Consider the following 15,805-nt stretch of genomic DNA (forward strand, 5'->3'; position numbering starts at 1 on the left):
ATATCGTGTAAGATTTGCATAATATTCACCAAATGCGGCTATAGATCTTCAGCACACAGGGCTGTTGATGGCTACAGAAATGATCTATTCCCCCAACTTAACCCTACTGCCACAGATATGCATTCATGTCACGGCATTGCTGCAAGGCCCGAAGGAACTGTGCTGCTGAAAGTGAGGGTCTGAGTGCTGCTGGATCCAGTCCTGCTTCACATATTAAAGATCTCTGCACCGTTACAAGCCATTCATTCAACGACGACAACAGTGTGATATTTAACGACTCCTACCTATTATACCCTTCCTTGGAGGATACGATTCTATTCGCTGCTGCCTCTCACAACGACAACAGCACCGTCATGCCATACTGCACTCTACCGCATCTGGCAGTTTGTTGCGTCAATGAAGCAGATGTTACCATGGCAGGCTTCACAAATAACCCCAATATCGGCAGTTACCTCCAGGATTACACCGGGGGCGAGGATGGCTTTCCGTTCAACCCCTGCAGCTCGTCGACAATTGACCATCTCAGCCCATCATCAGGGTTGGGAACCAGTTCGTTAGTCTCGGCGGGCATGCCTGAGTGCCAAAGCAACGGCGCGGACTTGCCTTTGCAAAACTGCTCTGTGATGACGGTGAGATTGACGACAGGAAGCAGTCCATGAGTTTATCCGCGTTTTGATGGCGCACCAGCAGCTGGTGACGATAGATATCGGGAACTGAGATGGTCTGTTACGTGTAGCATGTAGATACTATAGATGGTTGAAACGCAGACAGTCAGAGAAGCTTTGTTTTTTCTAACGACTCGAGTTCTCAAGAGCTCCCGGATCACTGGATGACGGCGGCCTGGGCAGGAAGCACGCAAGCACGCAAGAGAGCAGCTATCCTGCCTGTCAACCCGTTAAGCTCCCTTGCTGCCGAACCCAGAATCCACCGTCCAGAGCCAGCTGTATGGACTTGCGAGCGAAACCGAGACTCTTGGTTCTGCATATCCGCCTTGGCTCGAGCTTATTGTGCATATCTTGGAATAGAATACACACAGAGATAAGGATAGGGATTAGGGGGTTTTAATTCGGGATCGGATGATGGATTCAAATATGTACAGCCCAGTAATTAATAATTATGAGTTATGTACGGAGTAAAAACGTTTTTGAGTTTTTAGTTGATGGAACATATGTACGTGTCAGCATGTTGAAGCCCATGCTTTGAATCATGGCAGCCAGCGCCCAAGGAAATGTGCAGTCTATGAGTATGTATGCATGGCAGATGATATGCTTGTTGAAAGGATAGTCGTCAAGTCGTTACTAAGTGAGTGGAGGAAGAGTAAAAAGGACGGGCCGCGTATTTCCCATCCCATAACATGGCAACCCGACCCAAGCGGCGAAGTCTTGGGCTTTTCTCCATCGGAGCAACCGATATGGCTGATGCAGCCGGTGTAGGGGATGCTGCTAGGCCGTTCCGGTCGGAATGACCAGATTCGAACGAGTGAGTTACTGCTTATGGTAGAACCGTCTTCGGGACCAGCCATCTTGCTGAGTGATGACTTCGCATTCGAGCGTGTAGCCTCGGAGCCAGGGGAGCAGGCGTGCCCAGACAAGCCAATAGACACCGCCGGCTGCGATGATTGAGACTCCGACTATGCAGTGGAGGTAGTACGGCAGCGATTTGTACACATTCTGCCCTTCCGTAGGGGGAACAAAGGGGGCGACGGTGAGGTAGATATTACTCAGAAGGAAGAATGTAACTATGGGCAGAGTGGCGCTGAAGGGCGGAGCCCACTGGTAGGACTCGCGGTGTAGGTATAGGTGTATAAGGCCCCCTGCAACAAAGACGTTGACGACTGCCAGGGGGTAGGAGATGACGCTGCAGGCTTGTTAGCTGTGATTCTTTCAACCCATAGAGAGGGATAGAGAAACGGAGAACATACTTGAGAATGAAGTTGTAGGCATCGCCTGGCGGAGGAGCTAGCATGATTACGACGGAAACGAGCCAGTGAGCGAAAAGACCTGCCAGGGGAGCGTTTCTGGGCCTGTTGCTCGCCCAGAACCTGGAGAACGGCAGGATGCCTTCACGGCCTAGTTCCTGGACGACTGTAGGACGTTAGACAGAAATGGCCATGTTGTACACAGAAAGAACAGTGAGAAGAAAAGACGTACGGCGGCCCTGGGAGAAGATGACGCTGAGGACATTGCCAAAGGCTGAGAGGGCAACGAGGACGGAGAGCGCTCTTTCAGCCTGCTCTCCGAACATGTTGCGGAAGAATGAGGCCGCCAGGATGCGGCCCGAGGAGACAATCTGGTCCTTGGGCACTGCGGCAAAGTAGGCAATCTATACGATCTCAGTCAGTACGATGCAGTCATAAGCAGTAAGACTGGATATATAAGACATACGTTGGCCAGCATGTATAGAGCAGCCACGGTCCCGAGAGCCAGCGGCCCGGCGATCTTCAGCGTCCGGACGGGGTTCTTGGTCTCGCTGAGAGCGTAGTTGGCGTTGCTGTAGCCGATATAGCTCCAGATCGAGCTGTACAGGGCCGTGACGACACCGTAAGCGCTGCCGGTGGTGCCCTCGAAGGCGTTGCTGAAGTTGTCTGGCTTGTCGATCCTGAGGGCGCCGCCCAGCGCCGCAAAGCCCGAGAAGACGATGAGCAGGATGACGAGCAGCTTGATGACGCCCAGCAGGTTCTGCAGCCGCAGCCCCCACTGCAGCGCGAGGCCGTGGATGAGGAAGGCCGCCGTGATGCAGGCCAGGCCGACGCCGCGCTGGTTCCAGCGGTCGACCTCGACCTGCGCGGCGTGGAGGATGTATTCGCCAAAGATGACCGAGTTCGAGCCAGCCCAGCCTGCAGCCAGCCAGCCAGTCAGCCATCGATTCTTGACAGTCAGTATACGGAAGAGGCGAAGACATACCCAGGAGCACGACGTAGCCGGCGTAGAGGCCCGTCACCAGGAAGCGCGGGCGGCGGAAGACGAACTCGAGATAGTTCTTCTCGCCGCCGTTGCGAGGCAGCGCGGTGCCGAACTCGAGGTAGACGGCCATGCCAGCGCCCGCGATGAGCATGCCGGCGACCCAGATGAGCAGCGAGAGGCCGACGCTGCCGGAGAGGGCGAAGATGGCGCTGGGCGTCGCGAAGATGCCGGTGCCTACCATGCGGTTGAAGATGAGGAAGACGGCAGAGACGAGGCCGATCTGGCGGCGCGACTCGCTGGTGTGATACTCCTCCTCATGGTGCTCGTTGGCTGCTACCAGTCAGTCAGCCTTCTTCTTCTCTTATTCTCTTTCTCAGTCCCAAGGACGGTCTCACCCTCAGCTTCGTAGCTGCGCAGCTTTGCCGTCGGGTCTGCCATGGTTCCAAACGACTTCGCCTGCTTCACTGCGGTGCGCAACGACGATTCACCAGCTCGCGGCGGCCAGACGCCTCTTATAAGGGCCCCTCGACCTCGATGGCCGCTCGATCTTCGCCCCGGCTCCATCTTCGCTATCTGAGGTCGAAAAGACGCCATCCCGAGACGATGCTAAGTTAGAAATCTTCCATGGCCGGTGGAGAGCCGGTGGAGCTGCCCAAAGCCTAGCAGCGCACGAAGGCCGTCGCAGCGTCGAGGCAGACGCTGGCTCAGGCCGGAGGACGGACGGAGCTGCAGGGATGAGGCAGCTCCAGCAGAGGGACCTGGCTGGAGGATCAGGCGTGTGTCAACAGCGACAGCCTGGATGGGACAGAACAGGCGCAGGACAGCCAGGGGCCAGGGATGGTGCGACTGCACAAAAGCAGAGACGGCGGGAGGGACGAAGGATAAAGGCGAGCGGCCGGCTCTGCTGGGACGGACGGACTGCTTGGGACAACAACTTGCTGCTACTCCGTAGAGCAGCTTTGGTCTCTGGAAGCCGTCTTCTTTGCTGGCTGCGGCCATGCTGATGATGCTGAGCTGCGGTGCTGCGGTCGATCTCGCAGCTGACGCCGGGTGACTGCCGGCAGCATGGAAACCAACGAGGAGACGAGACTGACAGACGGAGAGGTCGAAAGAGAGGACCATGAAGGCAGCAGAGAAGAAGAAAAGAAAAGAAAAAGAAGACGAGAAGACGAGATATACCCCGATATACCCTCTGGTAGCCTGCATGATCACAGCCTGTGTTTGGGCGTATGCCAGGCATCCGCAGCGACATCCACGGCTACTCCATGTTTCTACGACATCTACAACCCCATATTAGTTACTAATTGTTATTATTATAACATGCTCCTCCTACCGGGTTTGCTGGAGCGGTCGTGCCCAGCCGGGGCAGTCTGTCAATGGGCGAGCTAGTGACTTCGGTAGACATGTCTCGCCTGCAGTCTGCCGTCACGCTGGCTGAAGATATCTACTTTGTTGCATCGCAGTGGGACAAAGTCGAGTCTACCTTCATGGCGCTGTTTGCCTATTTAAGGGGCAGCCTCGTCTCCCTGCTGTTCGGGCTGGTTCTTTTGCTGTATTCACTTTCTAGAAGCTGTTCTCTCCGACTATTACGACTATAGAACTGCTGTTGAACAGTGTGTTGCTAGTTATACTACTAGTACTACTACTACGACGACGTCAAGATGATTACCTCCCTTTTCATGGCGGTCATCTCTGCAGCCGCCCTCTTTCTCCATGCTATGAGATACCAGCCTTTCTCTATCGATCCGAGAATCTACCTTCTCGTTGCTGCTCTCGTTTCCCTGGGCGTCATGGTCTACAAAATCCTGATTTATCCATTTGCGGTCTCCCCCTTGCGGCATCTACCAACCCCAAAGGTTAGAGCCTTTCTTGCATGCTTCATATCCACCCTGCTTTGCGCTGCTATGGTTGGATAAATTAATTCTCCTATAGGGACATTGGTTGCTTGGCCAGACGGTCAAGCAGTTCCGCGCCAACAGCCCCCACGGAGCGGCCGTTGATTGGATGTTGGAGTTTCCGGAGGCAGACCTCATCCGGCCCTTGATGCTGGGGAATAGCGAGTCTATCCTTGTCTGCAGTCCCCGGGCGCTGAAAGAAGTCACCCAGACGCACTGCTATTCCTTCGTCAAACCGAAGTTTCTTGCCCGTACCGCGGAGGGCATCATTGGCAAGGGGGGCATCTGCTTTGCTGAGGGAGATGTCCATCGCCAGCAGCGAAGATGTTTCAACGGTACGCTCCTTTTTTTTGTATACTTCAATATGTTCTACACTAACGTCCTCAGTTCCCTTTCTTGTGAAGAATGTCAAAAAGTCGATGCCGGCAATGCTGGCCAAGGGAGAACAGCTAGCCAACGCCATAGGGGAAACGGCCACTGGCAACGACGATATTGTAGAAGGTAGACATATTCTATACGCTCACCGCCCCCCCGGATCCCGGATTTATGGCTTAATGAACCATGGCTAACCCTACACAGTATCCTCGCTTATTTTAAAGGCTACTATTGACATAATATCCAAGGCCGTCATGGGCTACGAGGTCGACAGTCTCGCCGATGCATCCAAGTCAGAGTTCTACCTGAGAACGATGGATGTCATGCACTTGTCGACCACTGACCAGATAATGCTCGCCTTGGACAACTTCTTTCCGGCTCGCAAGTGGATCCCCATCGAGGCCAACCGCCGCTTCTTACATGCAGGTAAGGTCATCAGCGAGTTACTCACTGATCATGTCAGGAAAACCATCGCCAGAATCAGGCAGGAGCCGGATGCCGAGAAGGACCTCGATAGCAACCATACGGATATCTTCACCATGATCGTACGGGAGTTGATCGAAAGGGGAGATCCTTTATCCGAAGAGCTTTTAGTTTGTCAGGTACATCCTCCCTTGTTCTTGCGTATAACTCTTATCGTGGGGACATCACTAACTTCTTTAACATAGTTACGAACTCTCATGGTGGGAGGACATGAATCTACCGCCAACTCAGTTGTCTGGTGCCTCCATATGCTCGCTATTCACCCGTCTGTCCAGACCCGTCTGCGCGCAGCCATACGCGAAGTGATCACAGAGGACTCGTTCACCTACGAATCAGTAAACTCGATCGACTACTTAGACTGTGTCATTAAAGAAGTCACCCGCCTCTACGCTTCGTGTAAGGCATCCCTTCCGCTCCATCATGAATTTGTATGCTCACCTCTACTAACACTGAGCAACCAGTCGTGTCTATGCTGCGCACCCCTATACATGACATCGAGATATGCGGCACTCTCATACCCGCTGGCACTCTGCTAACGATGTACCCTGCTGTGACCCAGCACAACCCGACTATCTGGGGTCCAACTGTAAACGAGTTCAACCCGGATAGATGGAATGACTTGCCCAGTGCCGCGCATGACCCGTATGTGTATCAGGTCTTCTACAGCGGAACGCGAGTCTGTGTTGGTCGAGCGTTTGGTTTGCTCGAGATCAAAACATTCCTTACCAAGCTTTTGTTCAAGTGGGAGTTCCATCCCATTGATAAGGAGCTCGAGATGCCGTGGTCCGGATTTACGTTGAAACCCACGCATGGGCTTAAATTGAGAATTACCCCTGCTCCTGAACCATGATTTTTGTTGTTTTGTATGAATGAATGAATTTGATAAGAACATATATATACATATACAGTATAAGAATGATGATTTTTCGTTAAAAAAGACTCTAAAGTGTTTTGCGTTCAGACCTGTGCAGTGCTCTGGATATACCCTTTTTCTTCTTCTGTCATCTTGTTATCCCCCCTGGAGAGTCTGAGAAGTATCTCAGCTGCTAGCTCAGGCTTCCCTGCATGGCCAAAGAGCCGGTACTGAGCAGCCGAATTGAGGCCAAAGTACACTGCTAGCAGCACCTGGTAAGCCTGTACTGGGTTAGAAGTAAAGATCCGCTGGAACAAACGCCAGAAGGTCGGGGCGGCGTTCAGCTGACTGAACAGGTCATCGCAGTACGGCAAGTACTTGATTATGGTGGTGTGTCTATCCGAAGAAACCATCTATCATCGATCTCTCTTAGTTGGAGGAGACCAACAAAAAGAACATAGTAGGCATATCACAACTTACCCGAGAGGCTAGATCCTCCTGATACACATAGATCGATCTCTCCATTTGGTCTGGGGAAGGCAGCGTAACTTTCCCCGTAATTGCACCCACCGCCCACCTCGCCTGCGCCTCAGCAACTGGGACCAGCGGCCCCTCAAGATGCACGTATCCGATACAAAAGAGGTTTGGATACCTCGGCGCGGCAACAAGCTTATACAGGTTAAGACTGTTTCTGGCTGGCAGCACGCTATCCTTCTCCTGCATCCGATAGTACTCGTCCAATAGGTACGGCAGGTCGATGTCATAACCTGTACAGCAGATGATGACATCTACTTCCAGGATCGTCCCATTGGTTAGAACGATGCCATATTCCGTTATCCTGTCAATACTGGCCCTGTGGGCAGTGATACGACCTGTCCGGATGTTCTCCAATAGGTCGCTTCGAACAGTCAGGTTGGCCTGGAAGAGCGAATGCTGCGGCTTGATTGCTTCGGGTAGCGAGCCCACGACGGCCTCGCATAGCTTCATCTGACACCATTCCGAGAGCCGCTTGGGAAGTGTTGTCTCGAATAGTCGGCCTACGTAGGTTAACATACATACATACATTTCTCAGCATGGATACCTAACTGTTAGGTGTGACCCTTAATATAGTCATAGGCGGGTAGACTTACTGTCCCACGCCTCGGCGGGTTTGCCGAGGACGTAACGGGGAATAACCCAGCCGCCCCGGCGAGTGACCAAATGCACCTCACTGGCCACCGAGCTGATTTCGGAGGACAGGTCGGCGGCTGAATTGCCAAACCCGATGATGGCGACTCTCTTGCCCTCGAACCTCGCCGGCTTTCGGTACGTGTGGCTGTGGAAGAGCTCGCCCTGGAACTTGTCCCTGCCAGCAAAGTCCGGTATCATCGGCTTCGACAGGGTCCCAGTACATGCAAGCACGGCGTCAAACACAACCTCTACGGGCCCATGGCCTTGCTGCTGGTAGACGACGGTCCATTTGCCGGGATTATCGCCGGTTTTCCGCTGCTGCTGCCTGCAGGAGATGACCTTTGTCTGCAGCCTGATGTACGCTGCCAGCCCGAAATGCTCGACATACTCGTGTATATACTGCAGAAACTGGCAATGGCCGAAGTAATCAGGGTACCTGGCTGGGTCTATGGGGAAGTCACTGAAGGAGGACGTATCACGGCACGAATTGAGCGTCACATTGTCGTAGATGGACGAGGCTGTCTCCCCGGTCTCAGGGTCAGGGTCCTCGTAGTTCCACTGGCCGCCGATGACATCCCGCCCTTCGAAGACGGTGGCCTCTGTGATGCCGTTCTCCAGACACGTCTTCAACGACGCCAGGCCCGATACTCCTGCCAACCGTCAGTAGCTGGGCCGTGGAGCCGCCGAAGGTAGGGTGTGTGTAGCCCCTTACCGGCCCCGATGATGGCTACCCTCAGCCCCATGATGACAGCCACTGCACCGCCAGGAGTGTCTAGGTGAGATGTGCTAGATCTGGAGTGAAGTAAACAAGAGAAGAACACTGTAGCTTCTATAGCTTCTAGCTGTGTGACTTCATGAAAAGGTGAGGTCGTAGCTTCAGGGGGCAAACATACAAATTCGCTGTCTGTGGTTGTTTCTGCCTTCAGCCTCAGGCCAGCCACGTGAGGAAGGAGAAAGAACTAAGTATATAAAAGAAGACCTTCAAAGGAACACACAAATACATCTATACATCTACACTGAGCGCATTTTTGAAGACACCATTTTGAAGACACCACCAAAACGCGGTAGACACAAAGTCCAGAGAACAAGCCATGTCTGGCTTCAAGCGCCGCCTGCAGCCTGCTACGGGCCTTGCCGAGAGCAGATACTTGCCCTACTATCCCGCGATGATAGATGTCAGCAGTGTGAGTCTCCTGTCTTTCTTCCTTTCTTTTCCAGTCCTCCTCCTGGCTTCTCTTGTATCTTTGTACTTCATATCAGTTCTGGAGCAAGCCCCGAGACGTCCAGGAAGAAGAGCCGAAGACGAGGACGCTGTGAGGGGTCTCGTGGGTGACGCTGCAGCCCGTATCCCTGTCCGGCCCTGCATATGACATTTTGATATTGACATCCTGCTTGTTATTTCTTCTTCTCCTGCTTCCTCTGCCTCTCAGTCCTTGCTGTGAAGAAGCGAAACCCCCCCCCCCCCCCACTGGAAAGTGATAGAAATGGTGATAATGCCGAGATATGGCTGCGTGGAGCTACGCGAACGAGAGACGCTGACTGCTGCAATCATATCTAGGCTACCCAGCGCGTGGCTGACCCGGCGCTGCTCCAGATGCAGCCCGAGGAGACTCTCCAGCCACTGATCAACAGTATCCCAGAGGAGCTTGTGGGCCGGTTTGACCCCGTGTATGTCGAGCACTACAACCGCCATAACGCGGGCCGGCTTCATACCCACCAGATCCCCATCGAGGAGTTCCGCCAAGAACCCGGCAGTATGTGATCAACTTATGGGCAGACTCCAAGGGCCAGAGAGTCTTCTGCATCACGGAGAGAAAGCTCCCCGTTCAACGGAGGGAACAATCACCGTCCGCATCTTTGAAGATGCGCCCATCAAGCTGTCCCGGGCAGAAACAAGAAGCGTGGGCTATATCAACCTCACGTGCGCTGGTGTTCCGCAACCTCGACACGAACACCACAAGTGCAAGCGGATCGCCAATGATCTTCAGGGCGAGGTTGTTGTCTTCGATGTCGACTACCGTCTTGCCCCCGAGCATCCTTATCCAACCGCCATTGAGGATTGCTGGGCGGCTGTCCAGTGGGTAAGTTTGATCAAACGTATCCTCCTCAACTTGCACCCGGCATGCCCTGCCTGTCATAATAGGACTGACATATGGAAAACAGGTGAGAAGCAGAGCCATCGAGTTCCACTTGGACCTCTCCAGACTGGCTGTTGGAGGCGCATCTGCCGGCGGCCATCTTGCGGCTGTGATGGCACATCTGTGCAGAGATTATGGCTATCCCCTCAAGCTGCAGCTCCTCATTGTCCCGGTCGTTGACATGCACAGCTCCTTCACTGCAGACGGCAAGTTTGACCGTGAAATTACCCCATACGAGTCGTACCGCGAGATGGAGCACACTGTTCCCCTGCCAGCCGAGCGTATGGCATACTTCCACCGCCAATGGCTTGGGGTTCCTCGCCCTGAGCCATCTGAAGACGTAAGTTGCTTTCCATAGTTGTCTCTGCCATTCCTCTCTCCTCTCGAACTTCGGTATGCTGATAATAGGATATTTTTCAGGACTGGATGATCTCACCCATCTCTGCCCCCAACTTCGCCGACCTGGCTCCTGCCATCGTCTGGACCGCTGAGATGGACCCCCTTCGCGACGAAGGCGCTGCCTATGCGAAGAAGCTGGAGTCCGCAGGGGTCAAGGTCGAGCATATCTGTGTCCCCGGAGCGCCCCATACGTTCTCCCACCACGACGCCATCCTCGAGGGCGGCAAGCTCTTCAAGAAGCAGTCCATCGCTGCCCTGGCCAACGCTCTCCGTGACACCGGCCTCTGAATCTCCTAGACTCGACTGTAACGATCAATCTTCAATCTTCAATCTTCAGAGCTCCCCCGTCAAAATCTGCTCCTTAGGTAGCTTGCCCCTTGTTTCGACGGACCGGAAAAACTCGGGATCTTCCTTATTCCCGGCATAGCCATCCATGGATAGAAAAAAAAGAATTAAACCGACAGCTTCCTCTTATTTTTTCGAGCTCTTTTTTCCTCTTCATCCCAAAACTTCTGGACTGCATCTCAGCTTCTTGTGTACTTGTATTCTTCCCCCCCCCCAAATTGGCATTGGCCGTGTACCATTACAGCTGCCTGCATCCTGCGTTCTGTTCTGTACCATATCAATTCATCATCTTTCTTCATACTTTACTTTCCTTTTTAGCTCCCGGTAGAATGCTTAATTCCACGGCCCTTCGAGCCCTCGGGCGCTCTGCCTCCAAATCCGCAGCTCGATCGCTCGCTTCTCCTCATACACTCCACCTGCGGAACTCTTGCTGCCGCTCTATAAGTAGTGCCCTACGGCCGTCGCCTGTCTCGAATAAGTGCCAGCTGGTTTCTGTCAGAGGATTTGCCTCGACTGCAAGAATGATGGTAACGGTCTTCGTTTTCCGCTGTTCTCGGTGTTTGTTGCTGTTGCGCTGCATGGAGGTGATTATACTGACCCGCCCGCTGGTGTTATATAGACTGCCCCTCGTACGGAAACCGATGCCTTTGGCGAGATCCAGGTAGGTCGGCCGTTTCTACAGGGTCTATAGCAATGAACCAGCTGGCCTAATACGTTTTATGTCAGGTTCCTGGAGACAAGTACTGGGGAGCCCAGACTCAAAGGTGCGCAGACAGAGGCTCTTCCTGGAGCTGATACAAGAGACTGGACTGAGAATGCTGATACAGGCTCCAGATCCCTTGGGAACTTTGATATCGGGCAGCCCCAGGACCGCATGCCTACTCCAATTGTGCGTGCCCTTGGTATCCTCAAGGGTGCTGCTGCAACCGTCAACATGAAGTTCGGACTCGGTATTTCTCCCTCCCTCCCTTCCTCTCTCTATGCATACATGTTTGGCTGGCGGACAGCATAATATAAAGGGTTTGGACTGACTGGGATGATATATACTTGAAGACCCTACCATTGGCAAGGCGATCCAGCAGGCCGCCGCTGAGGTTGCCGACCTCAAGCTGGTTGACCATTTCCCTCTCGTTGTCTGGCAGACCGGCTCTGGCACCCAGTCCAACATGAATGCCAACGAGGTCATCTCCAACCGTGCAATTGAGATCTTGGGCGGAACCATGGGCAGCAAGAAGCCTGTCCACCCCAACGACCATGTCAACATGTCCGCCTCGTCCAACGATACCTTCCCTACCGTTATGCACATTGCCGCTGTTCTGGAGATCGAGGACACTCTTCTCCCGGCCCTGACCAGCTTGAAGGATGCCCTGCAGAAGAAGGTAGACCAGTTCAACGACATCATCAAGATCGGCCGAACCCATTTGCAGGACGCCACTCCTCTCACCCTCGGCCAGGAGTTCTCCGGCTACGTATCCCAGCTCGAGCGCAATATCACTCGCGTTGAGAACTCCTTGCCAGACCTCCGATTGCTGGCTCAGGGAGGTACCGCTGTCGGAACCGGCATCAACACCTTCAAGGGCTTCGACGAGGCCATTGCCGATGAAGTCAGCAAGATGACCGGCAAGCAATTCAAGACCTCACCAAACAAGTTTGAAGTCCTTGCCGCTCACGATGCTGTCGTCGAGGCTTCCGGAGCTCTCAACACCCTCGCTGCCTCTCTCTTCAAGATTGCCCAGGACATCCGTTTCCTCGGTTCCGGCCCTCGCTGCGGTCTTGGTGAGCTCCAGCTCCCCGAGAACGAGCCCGGTTCCTCTATCATGCCTGGAAAGGTCAACCCTACCCAGTGCGAATCTCTCACCATGATCTGCGCCCAGGTTATGGGCAACCATGTTGCCACCACCGTTTCTGGAATGAACGGTAACTTTGAGCTCAATGTCTTCAAGCCAGTCATGATCCGCAACTTGCTTCACAGCGTCCGCATCTTGAGTGACGGAATGAAGTCGTTTGAGAAGAACCTTGTCGTTGGCCTCGAGGCTGACCGTAAGAGAATCGAATCCATTCTCCACGAGAGGTATGCCTCGTCTCTATTCCTTTCTTTCTATTTGCTGTATTTGAGTGTACATACTAACGTGGACCCATCTAGTCTTATGCTTGTCACTTGCCTCAACCCCGTTATTGGATACGACATGGCCTCCAAGGTTGCAAAGAATGCGCACAAGAAGGGCCTCACCCTCAAGCAGAGTGCCATGGAGCTCAAGGCTCTTAGCGAGGAGGATTTCGACAAGCACGTTCGTCCAGAGTTGATGATAAGCCCAAAGGAGCGCAAGTAGATGCCTCCCAGTAGCTTCGTTTCCTGAATAAAATATACCGATGTAAATATCAATGTTAGACGCGGTACAAATTCCCAGCATACGCCCTGTTAAGTTATAGAAATGAGTATCACCGTTCAATTTCATCCCCCTGCTGAAAATAAGCGAGAATATCTCTTACCCTTGTTTTCTATGCTTAGTTTCAATAATCAATAGTAAAGCCGAAAGAAAGCTTTCTACAAACTGCTCTCCCCCGTGGACAACCTGATATATTCTTGTCTGTGGTGAGGCGGATTCTAGGCCTTCGTTGCTTTCGATACTGTTTCACTGCAGATACTGTGTATGACCAGCTCTGTATCATCCCAACAAGGCTGCATCTTCTAGATATACTAGGGGCATGCTTTTCTCCTTGGCCACAACAGTAGTCTCCTGCACTTCGTATCCAGAAACAGTAGTCTCTACGAGAAGTGTCTTTACGACCTCAGCCTCCACTGAGCATGTCACCAGTCATAAATCTATAAATCTCGCTCATATCCCGCTCTATGGCTTGATATACACATCCCAACCCGTCCATTGCTCTCATTACAACATTAAATAACCACTATCATGCGTTTTCTTCCAATTTTAATGGCCATTGGGTCAGCACTCGGTGCAGTCCTTGTAGACTTCCAGTCTGCTCGGGGAGATGATCCATCGGTGCTCGGCTTGCGGAATCTCGAAACCAAACGGGGGACAATGATCCCCGATAACATTCCAGACCTATTCATCAAGAAAGGAAAGGACCCCAATGGTGCTCCTGTGGCTCATTTTCACAAGAAGCAGGGCATGCTACGAGCCGAGTACCACTCCCTTAACAAAGAAACAAAAAAAGACAAGACCTATGCCATTCGCTATGAGTTCTCCTTGGGGGCGATTGAGCAAAGCCTGAGCATCTGGCAATTGTAAGTTTATGCAAACTGCACGTTTCCCTCACTGAACCTAGAGCTAATTTATGGCATAAAGTAAGGAATACCTCACAGATAATGTGGAAGATGGCGGCGCCAATGTCCCTCTGGCCCTGAAGTTTTCTCGCAGCAACCTCCAGCTCCAGTATCAGCCTAAATGGGACGCACCACGGCAGATTCTATGGCAAACTGCACCTAAACTCAACACCAAATACCGTGCAGACTTCCTGATCAATACTGGTACCCCTGGCTGGGTTGAGTTTTTATGGGATGGTCAGGTTCAAAAACTTGGTCCTCAGAGGGAAGCTCGGTTTGCCGCAACCACGTTCCCTGGTCGATCGGATCCAAAGTTTGGCGCATACCTGGCGGACAATGTTGATATCGACTTTTATGTCTATAGAGTCCTTATTCAAGAGAAGTAGAAAGCAGTATGCCCTTGTTTTAGCATAGGATATCACGGCATCGAACGTTCGAGGGTGTATATAGGCTTGTCAGGTCGACTTAGTCGCCGCTTAGTTTTATAGATTAATTGGCGCCAGAGTCACATGACGTCATTGGTGAGGTCCGTTCCTGGTGGTGACTAAGCTGCGTCTATTTGAGACATGGAGCGAGCTACGTTGCCGCTCCTTTTTCCACCTCTCCCTCGATCGAACTTCTTTCGATTCCTCTCTTTGGATAAGCAAGAGTCTTTGTCTTCTCCTAGTTGAACTGCCTGTTCTCTATCGCGAAGGGTGTTGTTGCTGTTTCATACCGACGGCGTCAAGTTGAAAACTTCTCCCCGCTTCCTCACCCCTGAATCCTCCACTTCCTCCATCTAGGAGAAGCCCCAGTTAGGCGTTAAATTCGACAGTATTATCCTCTCTTTACATACCATCCGCCCTTGTATCCAACAGCCTTTCTCTCCCATGGCCATTGAAACTTCGTCTACCACTGTCCCTGTGGCCGTTACAAACAACTGTATCGATACCAAGATGCTTGCCATTCATACCAAGGAGGTGGAACCGGCGGTGACCGAGGCCACTAAGCCTAACAGCGAGGAGGAAAAAACTGAAGAAGGCCTCTTTTCAGCTTCCTATATATCTCCCGAGGTTGTCTCCTTGCTTCCTGAGAACTATACTCTCCGCCCACTTCGCCGCTCAGACTACCAGAACGGCTTCCTCGATGTCCTCAGCGTTCTCACCAAGGTTGGAGAGTTCACCCCTGAGCTCTGGAACGAACGATATGACTGGATGGCTAAGCGCAATGATGAATATTATATCCTTGTTATCTGCGATGGGACCGGTCGAGTTGTTGGCACTGGCAGTTTGATCGTTGAGAGGAAATTTATCCATGCCGCTGGCTTGGTGGGACACATTGAAGATATTGCCATTGAGAGCGGCCAGCAAGGGAAGAAGCTGGGCTTGCGCATGATCCATGCTTTGGATTATGTTGCTAAGGAAGTTGGCTGTTACAAGGTAAGATTGTCCCTTTTTATCTACCGCCCAAAAAAAAAAAAAAAAGGGCACAGGCACTAATTCGTACCTCTTCTTAGTCTATCCTGGATTGCTCCGAAGCCAACGAGGGCTTTTATCTAAAATGTGGCTTTAAACGTGCTGGATTGGAGATGGCTCATTACTACTGATTCAATTTCGTAGTATTGGATTCCTATTTGCGCGAATTTTCTTAAAAGTTCCACATAGATCATAGATGGTCAGGGGATTTGGTTTGCTGGAAAGTCATGTCCTGTTATAAACACAGTGTACGGGGAGCCGATGTGAAGCACTCGTATGAAGAGCAATCGCGGGTACATTATCCAAAGTGGATGAAGGTATCATAGTAGGTGATACATCCGTCTATTGTCCAACTGGGTTCTGCTGTTTTCTTGCGGGTTTGATGGTCTTTTGAAATTTATATATATAATAGTTTCCACCCGCCGGTTTAGTTGGGCGCATAGCTTTCTAATGATGACGACAATTAATAGACAGAGCCGTGGATACAATAGTCTTACAAGC

The 15,805-nt window shown here is 52.3% G+C and overlaps 9 protein-coding genes across 9 annotated transcripts; 7 read left to right on the top strand and 2 right to left on the bottom strand.

The window, feature by feature from the left end:
• Positions 1-125: 125 nt before the first annotated feature.
• TERG_00097 (uncharacterized protein) lies at positions 126-659 on the top strand (the record flags this gene model as incomplete). Its single annotated transcript, XM_003238057.1, has 1 exon — positions 126-659. One exon carries the CDS (start codon positions 126-128, stop codon positions 657-659), a length of 534 nt encoding a protein of 177 aa, XP_003238105.1.
• Positions 660-1,484: 825 nt separating this feature from the next.
• On the bottom strand, positions 1,485-3,497 carry TERG_00098 (uncharacterized protein; the record flags this gene model as incomplete). The annotated part of the gene is made up of 6 exons (XM_003238058.1): positions 1,485-1,857; positions 1,922-2,084; positions 2,151-2,322; positions 2,385-2,836; positions 2,904-3,236; positions 3,299-3,497. The coding sequence occupies 6 exons, from the start codon at positions 3,495-3,497 to the stop codon at positions 1,485-1,487; spliced, it is 1,692 nt and encodes a 563-aa protein (XP_003238106.1).
• A 1,067-nt stretch (positions 3,498-4,564) lies between these two features.
• TERG_00099 (uncharacterized protein) lies at positions 4,565-6,192 on the top strand (the record flags this gene model as incomplete). The annotated part of the gene is made up of 5 exons (XM_047747551.1): positions 4,565-4,759; positions 4,836-5,133; positions 5,186-5,299; positions 5,378-5,775; positions 5,842-6,192. The coding sequence occupies 5 exons, from the start codon at positions 4,565-4,567 to the stop codon at positions 6,190-6,192; spliced, it is 1,356 nt and encodes a 451-aa protein (XP_047603508.1).
• A 421-nt stretch (positions 6,193-6,613) lies between these two features.
• Positions 6,614-8,422, bottom strand: TERG_00100 (uncharacterized protein; the record flags this gene model as incomplete). Its single annotated transcript, XM_003238060.1, has 4 exons — positions 6,614-6,922; positions 6,990-7,546; positions 7,640-8,329; positions 8,392-8,422. 4 exons carry the CDS (start codon positions 8,420-8,422, stop codon positions 6,614-6,616), a joined length of 1,587 nt encoding a protein of 528 aa, XP_003238108.1.
• Positions 8,423-8,770: 348 nt separating this feature from the next.
• Positions 8,771-9,441, top strand: TERG_11513 (uncharacterized protein; the record flags this gene model as incomplete). The annotated part of the gene is made up of 2 exons (XM_047750622.1): positions 8,771-8,863; positions 9,238-9,441. 2 exons carry the CDS (start codon positions 8,771-8,773, stop codon positions 9,439-9,441), a joined length of 297 nt encoding a protein of 98 aa, XP_047605004.1.
• Positions 9,442-9,448: 7 nt separating this feature from the next.
• TERG_11514 (uncharacterized protein) lies at positions 9,449-10,504 on the top strand (the record flags this gene model as incomplete). The annotated part of the gene is made up of 3 exons (XM_003238061.2): positions 9,449-9,760; positions 9,843-10,157; positions 10,238-10,504. 3 exons carry the CDS (start codon positions 9,449-9,451, stop codon positions 10,502-10,504), a joined length of 894 nt encoding a protein of 297 aa, XP_003238109.2.
• Positions 10,505-10,890: 386 nt separating this feature from the next.
• Positions 10,891-12,891, top strand: TERG_00102 (fumarate hydratase, class II; the record flags this gene model as incomplete). Its single annotated transcript, XM_003238062.1, has 6 exons — positions 10,891-11,088; positions 11,181-11,222; positions 11,288-11,325; positions 11,396-11,511; positions 11,615-12,632; positions 12,705-12,891. The coding sequence occupies 6 exons, from the start codon at positions 10,891-10,893 to the stop codon at positions 12,889-12,891; spliced, it is 1,599 nt and encodes a 532-aa protein (XP_003238110.1).
• A 585-nt stretch (positions 12,892-13,476) lies between these two features.
• Positions 13,477-14,236, top strand: TERG_00103 (uncharacterized protein; the record flags this gene model as incomplete). The annotated part of the gene is made up of 2 exons (XM_003238063.1): positions 13,477-13,811; positions 13,873-14,236. The coding sequence occupies 2 exons, from the start codon at positions 13,477-13,479 to the stop codon at positions 14,234-14,236; spliced, it is 699 nt and encodes a 232-aa protein (XP_003238111.1).
• A 483-nt stretch (positions 14,237-14,719) lies between these two features.
• On the top strand, positions 14,720-15,435 carry TERG_00104 (uncharacterized protein; the record flags this gene model as incomplete). The annotated part of the gene is made up of 2 exons (XM_003238064.1): positions 14,720-15,268; positions 15,346-15,435. 2 exons carry the CDS (start codon positions 14,720-14,722, stop codon positions 15,433-15,435), a joined length of 639 nt encoding a protein of 212 aa, XP_003238112.1.
• Positions 15,436-15,805: the final 370 nt, after the last annotated feature.

This window comes from Trichophyton rubrum, assembly GCF_000151425.1.
Source record: "Trichophyton rubrum CBS 118892 genomic scaffold supercont2.1, whole genome shotgun sequence".
Classification (NCBI taxonomy): domain Eukaryota; kingdom Fungi; phylum Ascomycota; class Eurotiomycetes; order Onygenales; family Arthrodermataceae; genus Trichophyton; species Trichophyton rubrum.